Source organism: Ascaphus truei, unplaced genomic scaffold (genome assembly GCF_040206685.1).
Source record: "Ascaphus truei isolate aAscTru1 unplaced genomic scaffold, aAscTru1.hap1 HAP1_SCAFFOLD_259, whole genome shotgun sequence".
NCBI lineage: Eukaryota > Metazoa > Chordata > Amphibia > Anura > Ascaphidae > Ascaphus > Ascaphus truei.
In genome coordinates, this window is record NW_027455525.1 from 288,912 (window position 1) to 305,706 (window position 16,795).

Sequence of the window (16,795 nt, forward strand, 5' to 3'; positions counted from 1 at the left end):
CAGTATACACGTACCCAGAGAGGTAATACCGGTATACACATACACGCCCAGAGAGGTAATACAGATATACACATACACGCCCAGAGAGGTAATACCGGTATACACATACACGCCCAGAGAGGTAATACCTGTATACACATACACGTCCAGAGAGGTAATACTGGTATAAACATACACGCCCAGACAGGTAATACCGGTATACACATACACGCCCAGAGAGGTAATACCGGTATACACGTACACGCCCAGAGAGGTAATACCGGTATACACATACCCAAAGAGGTAATACCGGTATACACATACACGCCCAGAGAGGTAATACAGGTATACACATACACGCCCAGAGAGGTAATACCAGTATACACATACACGCCCAGAGAGGTAATACCGGTATACTCATACAGGCCCAGAGAGGTAATACCGGTATACACATACACGCCCAGAGAGGTAATACCGCTATACACACACCCAGAGAGGTAATACCGGTATACACGTACCCAGAGAGGTAATACCGGTATACACATACACGCCCAGAGAGGTAATACAGATATACACATACACGCCCAGAGAGGTAATACCGGTATACATATACACACCCAGAGAGGTAATACCGGTATACACATACACGCCCAGAGAGGTAATACCGGTATACACATACACGTCCAGAGAGGTAATACTGGTATACACATACACGTCCAGAGAGGTAATACCGGTATACACATACACGCCCAGGGAGGTAATACCGGTATACACATACACACCCAGAGAGGTAATACCGGTATACACGTACACGCCAAGTATTCCCTCTCATTTTTTACTGAACAGATAGTCCAAATACAGGACAGTTCGGTTCAATACCGGACACCTGGCAACCCATGAACACAAAGTGTATGTCACACATCTGCATTTGCTAGGAAACAGACTATAAAAGCCTCTTAGCAAAAAAACGTTACCCTCTTGATTGCTGTACTGAACATGAGACCTGGCCTTATTATGACATACCTATTCTTAAAAATAACACCCGTAGCCCTACCTGTCTCTCTCACAATCTGTTTCCCTTCTGCCTTTTCCTCCAAATTCCCTGAGTGCCTTGTATTCTCTCACTTGCTCCATTTTCTTCACGCGTTTTCTCTCCTAGACCCTCTACAATCTGGCTTCCGCACTGCTCACTCCACCGAAACAGCCCTCACCAAAATAACTAATTAATGACCATCATGTTACCAAGATCAGGTCTCCCCTGTAATCTATCCTAAACGCTGCTGCTAGAATCACTTTACTCTTTCATAAATCTGTTTCAGCACCTCCCCTGCTAAAATCCCTCTCCTAGTTTCCTTTCGAATCCTGTATTACTTACAAAATTCTCCTCCTCGCTTTTTTAAGGCTATACTCACCTCTGCCCTCCTTACATCTCACCCTAATCTCTCACTATATCCTCCTCTGCCGCTCCTTACATCTCACCCTAATATCTCACTTTACCCTCCTCTGTCCCTCCTTACATCTCACCCTAATCTCTCTCTATACCATCTCTATCTACAGTATACTATATCTCTCACTTGGTACATGTTGACACCAATGACAAAATTAGATGGAAGATGGAGGGTCCTAAAATATGATAACAGGGATCTAGGCCAAAAGCTTATGCAAGGACCTCCAAGGTAGTATTTTCTGAAATAATACCAGTGCCATGCGCTACCGCAGAGAGACAGTCAGAGATCAGGGAGGTTAATGCATGGCGAAGAAAGTGGTGTAGGAAGGAGGGTTTAAGTTTTTTAGAGCACTGGGACTCCTTTTCTGAGAGGTGCCATCTATATTCTAGGGACGGATTGCACCTCAATGAAAAGGGATCTTCTGTGCTAGGAGGGAGAATGCTAAAAAGGTTGGAGGAAATTTTAAACTAGGATGGAGGGGGAGGGAAATGAAACAGATAAACTAAATGGAATAGAGGAGGATACAAGGTGGTATGGAGGTAGAATGGGGGCAAGTGTGAGTTTGACAGGCAGTGAGACACCCATAGTAAATACAGATAATACTAGAAAACTTCTAAAGACTAAACCAAGTGGGAGCAGAAAGGAAGGAGCAGATAAGATAATAGTACAGGCTGATAAAAACTGAAATGCAAGCTTGCTAATGCAAGAAGCCTGACAGATAAAATGAGGGAGCTTGGATTAATAGCTGCATGGGAGCAGTATGATATCATAGGCATTACTGAAACATGGTGGGATGAAACTCATGACTGGACAGTTAATTTAGAGGGTTATTCTCTTTTTCTGAAGGATCGAACAAATAGAAGAGGAGGTTGGAGTATGTTTATATGTTAAACCGGATCTAAAACCTATTATAAGGGATGATGTCTATGAAGGGAATGATGAAAATGTAGAGACCATGTGGATATAAATTAGCAGCGTAGGTAAAAGTATAAAGAAAATGCTTTGTACGGATATGCTATAAACCACCAAATAGACAAAACATGTGTATTAGCTGGTTGATCTCAAAAGAAGCAGATAAATGTGTTAATTAATCACAATACATACAATACAGCTACAGGTGCTCATCCCCAAGCAAATACAAATGTAAAATGTCCCTGAGTTAGCCCCGAAGAGGTTTAAATACAACCTTAGAGTCCAATCCTGTATTATGTTTATCAGAAACAGCCCAAAAGAAAAAGTTCCAAGAAGGTGCCGCTTTCTCAGTTGGAAGTGCTAACCCAGCACTTCAATGGAAACTAGAAAGGATGAGAAGAACAGAAAGCGCACACTTCCTGGTGCAATAACTTTTTTTACTATGTAATTGAGACAAACAAATAATGATAATACACTCACAAACATCCAATAAAATAAGCAGTAAGCAGTAGTCCGCAGGTCCGTGCTGGTGTGGGGTGATTCAACATCACAGGACACCCACAGAAACAGTCCAAAAGAAAACTCCTGTCACCGGAAGGGCGTAAGCAAGCAGCTGGCGCGCTGTAGCAACAGGCGGAGCATCCCCACGGGTAGACAACTCTGCACACCTCTAGCACGGATCTGCGGACTACTGCTTACTGCTTATTTTATTGGATGTTTGGGAGTGTATTATCATTATTTGTTTGTCTCAATTACATAGTAAAAAACGTTATTGCACCAGGAAGTGTGCGCTTTCTGTTCTTCTCATCCTATCTATAAACCACCAAATATCTGAGATTGAGGAAGCTAAAATACTTTTGCAAATGGAGAAGGCATCAAAACTGGGTCATGTTTGCATAATGGGTGGTGTGTCACTGATTCAGGGAGCTGCGGGAACAAGCAAAGTCAAAGGGCCCAGGATGGCTGAGCATATCCTGGGGGCTGCAGAGGCGTCTGGAGTGGCTGGAATTAAAGGCGGCAGCGGTGTGGATCCAGACACTTTGGGGGTCGTTGGTGTGCTAAGAAATGTCTTGTAGCATGGGGAGGTACTGGTCTTTTTGGGTAACCTTACATTTTCACCTACTGGGGGGGAATCTTTGCCCGTCGGTGCTGTGGCATTTGGCGTTAGCAGTGCGATGGCCTTGGTGAAAAGTTAATCAGTGGCTCCTGGTTCGTGAGCAGGTTATCTTCACAAGAAGGTGGCTGGTTGGAAGAGGGAGACGAGATGGTCATGACCCAGTTATGCCGGGTATATTGGAAAACTTGGTGGTAAGGATAAGGGTGGTATATTTTTGGGATTTCATTTGGCAGTCTTTGGGGCCATGCGGGTAAGTGAGCTGGTGCCAGCCTCAAACGGCAGGTGGTTTGAGGATGAAAGATATGCCGGTTGCGCCAGGCCAGATTTTTTTTTGATCAGGTCTAAGACAGAACAAGGTACGGGTAAGTGGGTGTTGTTGGAGGAGTTGAATGTGAGTTCACGCTGTCCAATTATTTAAACCGACGAGTTTACGACAATAAGGTCTAAGATCCATTCTTGGTGCATCAGCACGGCTCGGTGTTATCCAGGTTCCAACTCATAGGAGTTCTGGATCAGTGCTTGAAAGGGATGTAAGCAAAAATTGGCTCCCACTTTCAGAATTGGGGCAGCGTGGTTAGGTTTTAGAGTGGAAGAATTTATGATATATATACATACACATACAGTATCTTTACTGTCAAGGCGGTATACAAGTCATGTGAGGCCATCTTTCCCTCAAAAGTGGGCTTCTGGGACTTAGGTCTACGGCGTGGATCTGTGGGGATTCGTATAACCATTGGGCAGAGGAATGATCATACGTGACACACTTGGAAATATCAAAAATTGGGTGCAGGTCTTATGGAGGGGCTTTGGTGGTCTAAAGGGTTAGTGGGGGTGTCAAGAGTAGTTATTGCATGTTGGGAGTAAGGCCTTGGCAAAGGTGGTCTATGGCAGGTTGATGAGCTGGGATATCTCACAGTTGTGGCACTTGGCAATTCCTACTGTCAATTTGGTCTAAGATCTCCCCCAGATTGGTGTGGGAGGGGACATTTCTGGTTTGGCTCTATTAGTGGACCTATGGTTATAGGGGAAGGCGGTACATACAAGGCTAATTCAGCAGGTATGGGAGTGACCTCCCAAAAGTAAGGTTTATTTACAATGATATCAAGCTTGTGGCAGAGGTGGCGGTTCTAACACCAGGTATCCTGTGGGCTTTGTGGGAGTTGTACAAATGTGGAGAAGGAGCAGCTCAGTGAGTAAAGACACTGAGTGTGAAGCAGGGGAGCCTGGTTCAGTTCCCGGCTCATTGACCTTCGCCAGGTCACTTTATCTCCCTGTACCTCAGGCCCCAAAAAACAGATTGTAAGCTCTATGGGGCAGTGACCGTGCCTGAAAAAAATGTCTCTGGAAAGCATTACGTAAACCTAGCAGCCCTATATAAGAAAAAACAATTATTATAAATGTCTCACGTGATTGAAGAATCCTCAGGCCGTGGAAGGGTGAAGTTATTTCTCCTTGTGCTGTGACACATGAATGCGTCACTCTGTTTACTGGAACTCGAGGGGACTATATCCGCGGCGGGGTAAGTCAAGACATCCAGCCTGCTATTGTGTTGGCTAAAATTGGGGGAGGGAACCAACATGAAGTTCAAAAACGGCCAAGAGCCTGTGAAAAACACCTCCCCTCTTTGGTTCTAACATGGTGACAAACCTTCCGGGGCGCTGGAGAAGATTGGGCTCCCATTCACTTTAATTCAGCAGATCCCTTTCGCCCAAAAGGCTTCACAGATCACAAAGAGTTTTCGTAGTCGCCTCTCCCATTTGGACACAGAAAATAACAGAATCTTAAATATACTTTTATTCTTGCAGTTCTCCCCCGGTTTCATTCAATAAGCATTTGATCACAGAGGCCTCCCTCCATTACACAACCAAGAGCGTACAACAGAAATCTCCCAAATTCAAGTAAAATAACGGATTTCTGGAGCCGTCTCGTCAACATCTGAATGGAAAGGGCGCTGGTATTTACAAATACAGAAGAGGCGGCCAGCTCCAGTCTTCAAGGGCCACCAACGCGGCAGCTATTAGGGATATCCCTGCTTCAGCACTGGCAGCTCAGTCATTTGGAGCCACCCACGCTTAAGCAGGAATATCCGTAATACCTGCCCTGTTGATGGCCCTTGAAGACTGGTGTTGGCCTCTCCTTAATTGTAGGTACTGAGACACAGAACCTTATCCAACATGCACGGGAGGAGATTTTACTCCCATTCGGTTGACGCCAGCTGACCTCTTAGCACATGGAAGCATCTTCACAGTATTGTATCGGGGTACGTACGGGGTCACTTGATGCTTTGCAACCTGGGCAGTGCCAGGGTTCTCTGCACAGACCAGGGAAGCACTGTATCAGGGTACAGTGGTATAACAGAGGTCACATAACTCCTTCACTGTAAGGATCGTCTGACAACAACAACATGCGGGGAGACGTTTAGCTAACTCTCCAGTGATTCACCAGTCTGTAGTAAGATGCAACACGGAGTCGAGTGACGCTTCCATCTTGCCCTCAAACACTAATTCATGCAACACATACACGTGTAATAAATAAGACCGGCTCAGGACACGGGCACAGGTCTGAGCCGTCGTACAGTATAAATAAAGAACATAAAGACATCTAGTTCTTCGTCATCACAATGCATAGTCCGTGTCCTGGGTATCAGGCGCACTGCGGGATGAGGGGGTTACTGTTTGTGCAGAGACCCCTGACCTTCTTGGCGCTCCTCCCACTGTCGGCCTGACCCGCCAGGTCCAGGTAGAATCGGGACTTGAGGAAGCGTCGGTACGAATCCTTCTCCATCAGGATGAAGATTTTGCGCTGGGCCTGGTCAAAGCAGGAGTGCGTTGGCTGGAGCAGGTTCCTGCTTGTCTCCTCTCGGGTTGCCGAGTCCAGGTTCACCTAAAAAAAAATAAAAAGGAAGGAGAGCAGCAGGACCTTATTATTAGGATAAATCACTTATAGGAGCCGAGGTGTCACAGGATCCCCTTCACAGTGAAGGAGGAGTGAGCTTTCCATGGGTGACACCTGTGACGGTGAGGGGGTAACCAGGCTCACTAATAAATGTTCATCCCACTTGGTTACCCTTGATCCATGTGTAATGGTCCTAGAGTGTCAGCTCTTGGACCCAACTGTCGTATAGGTATCACAGAGACTAGAAATTATGCGCCAATTCCGTATTTTGCCTTTCCAGGGGTGCTGGGCAGCAGAGCTTGCGAGGCTGTAAGTTTAAGGGTGGGTTTTGCAGAGAAACTTCAAAATCAGGTTGTTGATATGTATCGGGGTTCACAAGTTAAGGGATACCCCAAAGATGTACCCAGGAATCAGGTAAGATTTTGGGCACATTGAAGCACAGTGCTCCGGCAAAATCCTATCCTGGAAACGTTCTTGCAACTCACCTCCAGGGTTCCCTGCTTCAGCTAACTGGAAAAGTAAAAAGGGCATGCGGGGGGGAAAGAAATCACAGTATCCCCAGAATGGTCCCGGAGTCCATAACATAAGGTGGGATGCCCAGACCATGCCCCATTCACCCTGAACCTGGTATAAGGGTTCAGGGGGTGCTCCAGTATGTTTAAAAGCTGCGCAGGTTTTTATTGTGTGGGTACAGTAAAGTCAGGGTTGTGCAGTGTGCCAGAAATAAGGCTGATATGAATAGGAATCACATATTTTTATTCTATCCCTGACACCAGACCAGAAGACTTATACCAGTTATACACATATGCAAGAGGATTTTATTAAAGGTTCTGTTTAATAAATGTGAAATGCTTGTAACATTATAGGTGTGGCTGTGGGATTCCAAGTCCGTGGTTCCAGGAGACCAGATGGCTACCAAGCCTCGCGCCACTGGAACTACTCGAGACCCAGAGTTGAAAGCCTCAGGGATGCCAAGGCGTTAGAACAGGAGGAGTACTGTACAGTAGTTATACCCGATTACCTCCATCCTGGGCTAACACAAGGGCTATCCAGCAACCATTTGCCCTGCCCCACACTCTGCAGAGCCTGGACAGCGGGTGGGTTCGATATGCCAAGAGGCAGAGGTGCCAGGTTGGCGCATGCCCATTAGCAGAATCCAAATCAGTGCCCACCCGGCTTTAGTATACTGGCAAAAATCAGTGATAGGCTGGCAGGAGAATGCCCACGCGCTGATTGGTTGTAGTGGTTTCTGAATGGGACTCTGAAACCCATAAGAAACCTTGAAGCCAATCAGGACAGATTCCAAGCGCCAAACTCAAAGACGCTCTGTAAGGAATAGACGTGAGCCGGCTTCAAAGATTTTGACTCAAGATAAGTTTCTAAGTCCGGCTTTTTGAGGACGTGTCTGGGCAATAAGTGAAATCAGGCCTCTTACTTCTCTCGTGGCCTCCACCGAGATGAAATCCTCGTAGATTTGCTGAGCCTTGGCTGGCAGCGTCGCCGGGGATTTACCCTTGTAATTCTCACAGGCCAACCAGAACTCGATGTTCTCCTCGCTGTACTCGGACTGTAGGAAGGACCTGAAAGCCGTCAGTCCGCCTGCAGGCAACAGGAAATCACATTAGGGTTAGGGCAAGGAGGATGTGAATTAGCGCGCGGCGCCAACTGCTCATATGAAGGCCTAAGCAGTCGGGAGATCTATAGGTGTCGGAATGGGAGATTGTCACGGCCACCTCCAAGTCTCCAGCGGTGTTCGGGCGCAGAGGGCCACTTCTCCAAGGCAAGTTTATTTGAAGGGTTTTAGGGTAAGGGGTAACGTTACCATTCTGGGTTAATAATAGGGGTTTTTAGGGATTTACCTTGGCAGTGAAAAGGCCGGTGGAAAAATGTCCTGGCGGCTAAACGCCGACAGATTTGGTCGCAGCAAAAACAGCCACGGCCAAAATACCCTACACCGATGCCTGCGTGTCACATTGTACAGCAGGCGTCAGAACATGTAGGGCGTACGCTCAAATCCAGGGTTTTATTGCATTAAACTTGTTGTTTTTTTAATCTCAGCCTCATTTTTCAAAATAAAAACAGAAGAGGTCCCACTGGAGCGAGATTGGCAGGAGAAAGGGGTCCAAGTGCAAGGCCGCACATCTCCCACCATATGACTGCAATCTCAGCAGCTGACAGAATAAACAAACAGCCGCCCTCCAGCGCACAGACCCTCAGAGCATGGGAACTGCAGCCTGGCGCAGAGCCAAGAGCTGCTACTCTGCTTATCCATCCCTGGGGGAGGGGGAAGGTCACGAGCATCTTGTATCAAAGCCAAACACAGGTCACGTCAGCTGGGGAGCTGACCTAGTCGATACATCACTGTCCAAGTCCCCCCACTTACATCCTCTGACAGGCTGTAGGATGGCCTCTAGTCACATGGACAGACATTTGGGTACCATCCCCATGGAAGGAAGACCACATCCGAAAGACTGCTCAGGAAATATCAAGATCTCTCTAGCCCTCCCTATACTCGCTCTCTCCTCTCCCAGTGTATCAAGTTCTGGGGATCTGTGTCAGTTTCATTGTAGATCTCTCACTTACACTCATTGTAGACCAGGTTCTCCAAAGATTCTGACCATTTCTGGACTTCGTGGCGACTCAGTCTGGAGAGGCAGAGAGAGGCGAGTGAGGAAAGGAGATAGAACACACACACATACACAGATTGATCTTCAAACATTACTTGCAATGATTTAGAATATAACGGACAGCACAGTCCTTCTTTCCCTTATAAGTGAGTGTGTTTTATCCGCTTCTATATAGAGCATTGGAAATGCAGTCACGTTATCGGAGGATGGGAGCTGGTCGTGTTACGTGTGCTGCTGCGTCACGTGGCTCCCATCTGCCAATGGAAGGACTTAATTTCTCTTTAACTGTCCCTGCAACTTATTGCCTGGTCCTACCCCAGGGAAATAGGGTCTCCCTCACTCACCCATGTAGTTGTAACAAGGTTAGTCTTCCCTGCTACTGCGTTAGGCTGCGTCCCCGCTAGTGCTGAGCGGGCGGCGCTTGGCGAGTTGACACACACACACACACACACACACACGTCCCCGCTCACACACGCTCACCGGTAAACACATTTTTTCAACTCTCAGCGCCAGCGGGGACAAAGCTTTACAAATAGCTGCAGATATGCCATGTGCCGCCAGATACCTGGCACTGCTGTAATGTGTCACACACACGGCTCACCTCTGGCACACAGGTTTGTCGTTCAGTGAGGTCTTGTGTTCGCTCACATCCGGTTTCTGCAGCAGGAACCCCAGGCGATGCTTAATTTCCTTAGCACTGGGACAAGAGAGAGAACAGCATGTAAGTGTGTGTGGGGGGACATGTATGTGCATGATCATACGTGTGGGTGTCTGATCAGCTCCTCTCCAGAGGCCACCATACACACATCCCTTTTATTAATATATTATCAGAAATATGACACGGTGACCTGATGTGAGTGGCACTGTCTTTGAAGTAGGTGGGGAGGGGGAAAGAGACCCACTTGCTGCCGACCTCAGAGTGGAAGTAGAAATGGTTATTTGTTGCGTCGCTGACTTTATACCGCCGGCAGAGGACACAGGAACGCGGATCAATTTATTGCTGGGGTATAAATAAACCCGCGGTATTGTGTGGCTGTGCCACAAGCCGTTTTCAGGTTGTTATAACTGGTCAATACGGCAGAGTTACTACGGTCGGTGTGAGATCGATCTAACGTGGCCCTTACAGGAGGTAAATTAACCCCTAGAGTGCTAGGCATCCATCAGCAGTGCTATACCCAGAGACTCACGCTGACCCAGTGTAACAAACCTGTATGCACTGATCGACAAAAAGCACAAAAACCCAACAAGAGCCCGAGGCACCTGGGAAATATACAAGGGGACTTATTAGCATATATTTCCCCGGTGCCTCAGGGGAGTCCATGTGTCTCGCCACGTGTTTGAAGGAATTTATAGGGAAGCGGGGACTTACCAGACTGGTCCTTAGCATCATACTTTGATATATACAAATTGCAGACCCACAAGGGCACATTATTGGGGGCTCTTTTCTTTGTCTACTCTCCCCCTACAGTGTCTTACATAATATGTGACCATGAGTGGAGTGCCAACAACCAGCTGTTCTAGCCAAGCAGAATAACTGGTCCTGGGCGGTCTTAACCCATTGTATACACAGAGTAATGTTACTGCATTACATGCAGTGTGATGCACAGGTGTTATACAAAGAGCAGCAGGTATGTGTATTATATGCAGTGACGGGTCACCGCTCTGCCCCCGTCACAGTCCCTGAGTAACAGACAAGTTGAGGCAGCACATGGCGGTCTCCCTGTATAGAGAGACTTACTCCCATGCCTGGCTGGGTTTCTGTCACAGTACAGAGAACTCTCAAATATTAACCAGAGGTCAACCGCCCCCCCCCCCCCCCAATGCATTCCATGCCAGCCATGAAGTGTGAGGCTACATGTGCGAGTATGAGTGTGTGTGTGCAGGGGGTGAGAGAGTCTGCATTAGTTTGCATGAGTGTGTGCGCGCTATATACACAAATATATTCGGGACAGTATAAGGAGCTTGCAAAAGAACTATTCATCCCAAGGGATGAACAAAGGACTCGGGGCCATCCCTTAAGGTTGGAGGAAAGGAGATTTCACCAGCAACAAAGGAAAGGTTCTTTACAGTAAGGACAGTTACAGTGTGGGGTTCATTACCCATGGAGACTGATGACATTTGTTAAAAATTAGAGATAGGAAAGGTATACAGGGATATACCAAATAAGTATACATGGGAGGGATGTTGATCCAGGGATTAATCCGATTGACAATTCTTGGAGTCAGTAAGGAATTTATTTTCCCCCTTATGAGATATCATTGGATGATATGACTCTGGGGTTATGTTTGCCTTCCTCTGGATCAATAAGTAGTATAGATATAGGATAAAGTATCTGTTGTCTAAATTTAGCAAAGGTTGAACCTGATGGACGCATGTCTTTTTTCAACCTCATCTACTATGTAACTACCGGTATACAACTGTGTGTAGAGGGTGAGCGAGTCTGCATTATTGTGTATTAGTGTGTATAGGGGGTGAGAGAGTCTGCATTAGTGTGTACGAGTGTGTATGAGTGTGTATAGGTGGTGAGCGAGTCTGCATTAGTGTCAGTGTGTGAATGAATCTGCATTAGTGTGTATAGGGGTGAGAGATTCTGCATTAGTGTGCGAATGTGTATAGGGGTGAACGAGTCTGCATTAGTGTGTATAGGGGGTGAGCGAGCCTGCATTAGTGTGTGTGCGCGAGTCTGCATTAGTGTGTACGAGTGTGTATAGGGAGTGAGCGAGTCTGCATTAGTGTGTGTGTGTGTGTCTGCATTAGTGTGTATGTGTGTATAGGGGTGAGCGAGTCTGCATTAGTGTGTGTGTATGTGTGTGTGTGTGTGTATCTGCATTAGTGTGCATAGGGGGTGAGCGAGTCTGCATTAGTGTGTGTGCACGCGAGTCTGTATTAGTGTGCATAGCGGGTAAGCGATTCTACATTAGTGTGCTAATGTGTATATGGGGGGAGCGATTCTGCATTAGTGTGCGAATGTGTATAAGGGGTACGCGAGTCTGCATTCGTGCGTGTATAGGGATACATAAGTCTGCATTTGTGCGTGTATAGGGGTACACGAGTCTGCATTCGTGCGTGTATAGGGGTGAAAAAGTTTGCATTAGTGTGTATGAGTGTGTATAGGGGATAAGCGAGTCTGCATTAGTGTGTATGAGTGTGTATAGGGGATAAGCGAGTCTGCATTAGTGTGAATAGGGGATAAGCGAGTCTGCATTAGTGTGTATAGGGGATAAGCGAGTCTGCATTAGTGTGTATAGGGAATAAGCAAGTCTGCATACAGGTAATGAGAGAGTCTGCATATTTGTAAGAGTTACTCACATGTATGGGGCTATGTGAGAGTGAAGTGTGGGCAGTACACAGGGGCTTCAATCCCAGCATCACACGGGATATTGTTCCTGTTAGGGAACCCATGTGACTCCCACTATATCCATCCCCCTGCCTAGAAAAACCCAGGACGGTCTAATGTCCACAACCTCTACTCTCCCAAAACATGGCGAGATACAAGGAGGAACAAAATGAGAGCACCCAGTCATTTAACACACATAATAGAAGACAGGAGTTTTGATCTTATGAGAGAAAGACTGGAGTCCTGCACTGAGGAAACCTACTAACACAGGTTCCCTGCATGGTGTTAGCAACCCAGGGAGTTACTGAGTCGGCCACACCAGAGTCCTGATGACATATGCCAAAAAGAGTTTAAAAAAAAGGTATGGATGTGAGGAGCCACAGATGCATCCTGGTGCAGAGAGCCCCCCACCCAAGCGAGGGAAAAACCAAAACAAAAAAAAACCACCTCCCCTTTAGATTACTAAAATTGCCCTTATTTTGCATTAGAGAGCTGCGGACGTCAGATCTGCTCTGTGTGATGAGCAGACAGGGATATGGATAGATAGATGTTAGACTTCCTCCCCCAAAGCCAAGAGAGAAAGACATAGCACATTCAGGCAAGTGGGCAAATAGACTATTTTTTTGCAAATATACCAAATTCCAACATTTCGGTTCTACTAAGAAACCTTCATCAGGGTTCCCACCCGCCATCTCTTATCTACCTGCGCACTCGCAGATATATGCCATCACTTCACCTTGCGAAGTGCTTACTGACGAGAGTTTACACACACCAATTACAGGTACCTGTGCACATACCAACATCACAGATAGAATGTACTCTGCACAGCATGCGTGTCTGACCTGTGACTTCTGCAACATGCCATCTAAGTCATCTATGCTATGTTCTGCAGGACTAGGAAGACCTGAAGCTGTGCAATGCTCTGCACACCTGAGTCCAGAATGCAGCCCTGTGGCGCTATGCTCTGCACAGACAGCTGCCCTGTGATGCTCTGCGTAGGATACAGCCCTGTTGTACAATGCTCTGCAGACAGTTGCCTGTGATGTAATGCTCTGCAGGTCTCTCACACAAAGTTCTGCAGAGTGCAGCCCAGTGGCGCGACGCCCTGCAAGAGAGTGAAGCTCTGCAGTGTGCAGCCCTGGGAGGGACACTCTGGAAGTGATACTCTTCAGAGTGCAGACCTGGGAGTGATGCCCTGCAGAGTGATGCTCTGCCGGGTGCAGCCCTGGGAGAGATGCTCTGCAGGGCGCAGCCCTGGGAGTGATGCTCTGCAGGGTGCAGCCCTTGGAGTGATGCTCTGCAGGGTGCAGCCCTGGGAGAGATGCTCTGCAGGGTGCAGCCCTGGGAGAGATGCTCTGCAGGGTGCAGCCCTGGGAGAGATGCTCTGCAGAGTGCAGCCCTGGGAGAGATGCTCTGCAGGGTGCAGTCCTGGGAGAGATGCTCTGCAGAGTGCAGCCCTGGGAGAGATGCTCTGCAGAGCGCAGCCCTGGGAGAGATGCTCTGCAGAGTGCAGCCTCACCTTCTCAGGCAGGAGGCCGGCAGAGAGGTCACCCCTGCGAGTCCTTTGCACATGTTGCTCTCCGGCTCCCAGCCTGTGCCCGGGGATGCGGGGGTCCTGCTGCTCACTGCTCGGCGGCGGCGGCTGCTGATCCCCCCCATCCTGTCATCTTCTTATATCCTCCAGCACCAGCGCTCACAGACAGCTCCCAGCCAATCACTACCAGCTCCCAGCCAATCACAGCAGGCTCCCAGCCAATCACAGCAGGCTCCCAGCCAATCACTGCCAGCCCCCAGCCAATCACATCCAGATCCCAGGCAATCACAGAGCATCAAAGCCAGCTCCCAGCCAATCACAGAGAATGACAGCCAACCACGGAAAATCACAGCGCCCGTTTCTCTCTCCGAGTTGAGCAAAAGGGGAAATCAAGTGACTAAAACCCGTGACGTAAGCCCGGAGCGCGTGAGATAAAGCAGACAGGGATATGCCCGGGGCCCGTGAGATAAAGCAGACAGGGATACGGAGTGAGGTCACCGTGCATAACGTGCGCGCACCTTGCCCGGAGGTGGGAGGAGCCAGTGTTAGTGTGTTAGTGGAAGATAGCGGATAGGATAGGGGGATGGGGGATGGGGGATAGGATAGGGGGATGGGGGATAGGATAGGGGGATGGGGGATAGGATAGGGGGATGGGGGATAGGATAGGGGGATGGGGGATAGGGGCATGGGGGATAGGGGGATGGGGGATAGGATAGGGAGATGAGTGTTAGGGGGATGGGGGATAGGATAGGGGGATGGGGGATAGGATAGGGGGATGGGGGATAGAATAGGGGGATGGGGGATAGGATAGGGGGATGGGGGATAGGATAGGGGGTTAAGAGGGTGGGGGATGGGATGTGGATGGGGATGTGACGGTAGGGGGTAACCAGGCTCATAAATTAAGGTCAAGCCCGGTTTTGGTTACCCCTGGAATCAGGGTTGCCACCTTTGACTGACGGCCAACCCAGAGTTTTTTTTTTTTTTTAAATGACACTGTTGCCATGACAACGGGGCGCCATGCAACGTCACGCGGCGTCAAGTTGCCATGACAACGTGGCACCGCATCACGTCATGGCATGTGGCATCTCATGGTCATGGCAACGGGAATCACGTAATGCTGTTACGTCACGTGACGTTTCCGTTGGTATGGCAACGCAGCGCCATTTTACGCCGCGCAGCCTTATTGACAGTAGTTGTAAGGGGAGATGCCGAAGACATTGCTGTTGCAGGTACGGTTCCTGCGTTAATGGTATATGGAATTGTATATTACCTTATGTCATTTCTATTATTTATAACCAACACTGATGACAATCTCACAAAACTTCAAGTTTGTGGAAAGCATCTTGAATCACTAGTGGCGGTAGCAGCAGAAGCAGCAGCAGCAGCAATACATTGCCACAAGTTGCATACACACACATATACAGTGTGTGTGTGTGTGTGTGTGTGTGTGTGTGTGTGTGTGTGTGTGTGTGTGTGTGTGTGTGTGTATATATATATATATACTCATACACACACATATATATATATTTATATATATATATATATATACAGTGGTTGACAAATCACCAACAAATCTACTCGCCACACAAAAAAATCTACTCGCCACATAGTACCAAACGTGTGCTGCTTGGGCCAATATTTACTCGCCCGGGGGTTAAATCCACTCGCCCGGGGCGAGTAAATGTATAGGTTTGTCGAACACTGTATATATATATACATACACACACACACACACACACACACACACACACACACACACACACACACACACACACACACACACACACACACACACACACACACACACACACACACACACATATATACACACACACACACACACAATATAAATATATATTTATATACATCCCAGTGCACCTTAGTGATAAATAAACAGACTTGAAGCAGGGGAACAGGCACTTGAAGCAGCAGCCCGAGCAGGAGGAGCCAGAGAGGATGGAGTGAGAGTGTGATTCAGTGAGCACTGAGCAGCGTGGCATCGCAATGCAGGGCAGGACAGGAACCGGTGAGTGACCTGTAGCTGGCTGCAGTGGAGACAAAGAAAGTCAAGGAGGACTTGACTTCTGAATTGGGGGTACTTGGGAGCGCTCGTGTGTGTGTGCGCACGCAGCACGCTCCACCACAGCCGTCCAATCCTCTGCCGCCCGACTCCTGTCATTGACGTGAGCGCACCACTGCCGTCCAGACCACCCGCCCACCCGGAGATTTCAGGGACAAACCCGTAGCCCGGAGAAAGGGATGCCAAACCCGAAGTCTCCGGGTCAAACCCGGAGAGGTGGCAACCCCGCCTGGAATGTGTATAAGGGTCCAAGAGAGTTAGCCCTTGGGCCCAGTAACATTGTACCATTCCAAGGTATTGTATGTATTAAAAGTATTGTTTGTGTTTTTCCCTTTCCGGGCATGCAATCAAACAGGGATTTCTGGTGCCTGAGTTTTAAGCGGGATTTTGCATAGAAAGTGGGGTCAGAATGTGCATATCAGGTCAGGGACCAGAGTTACCGGTTCCCTGATAAATGTAACTGACAATCATGCCTGATTATCGGATACATGTATACACATTTGTATCTAAAGCCCTCTCCCGCCTTAAACCTTTCTCACTGACTGCCCCACACCTCTGGAATGCCCATCCCTTCAATACCCGACTTGCACCCTCTCTATCCACCTTTAAGACCCACCTTAAGACACACTTGCTTAAAGAAGCATATGAATAGCACTGTGGATATTCTGAACACATGATACATAAAGCTTGGCCCCCAGCAGACGCACTTACCAGAACTCCCTCCTACTGTCTCTGTACGTTCTCCCTACCTACCAATTAGACTGTAAGCTCTTCGGAGCAGGGACTCTTCCTTAATGTTACTTTTATGTCTGAGGCACTTATTCCCATGACCTGTTATTTATATTATCTGTTATTTATTTGATTAC

General features: G+C 47.9%; 1 protein-coding gene across 1 annotated transcript; it reads right to left on the reverse strand.

Moving 5' to 3' along the window:
* Positions 1–5,232: 5,232 nt before the first annotated feature.
* On the reverse strand, positions 5,233–14,042 carry RGS4 (regulator of G protein signaling 4). The gene is made up of 5 exons (XM_075582837.1): positions 13,835–14,042; positions 9,580–9,675; positions 8,935–8,996; positions 7,787–7,950; positions 5,233–6,339 (listed from the first exon to the last, which is right to left on the reverse strand). Exons 1-5 carry the CDS (start codon positions 13,972–13,974, stop codon positions 6,100–6,102), a joined length of 702 nt encoding a protein of 233 aa, XP_075438952.1. The 5' UTR covers positions 13,975–14,042; the 3' UTR covers positions 5,233–6,099.
* Positions 14,043–16,795: the final 2,753 nt, after the last annotated feature.

Coding starts and splice junctions, on each gene's coding strand:
- RGS4 (XM_075582837.1), bottom strand. CDS start 13,974: ATGGGGGGGATCAGCAGCCGCCGCCGCCGAGCAGTGAGCAGCAGGACC. Junction 8,997..9,579: donor GACAAACCTGTGTGCCAGAG/GTGAGCCGTGTG, acceptor CTGCCTCTCCAG/ACTGAGTCGCCACGAAGTCC. Junction 7,951..8,934: donor GAACCTGGTCTACAATGAGT/GTAAGTGAGAGA, acceptor TGTTGCCTGCAG/GCGGACTGACGGCTTTCAGG.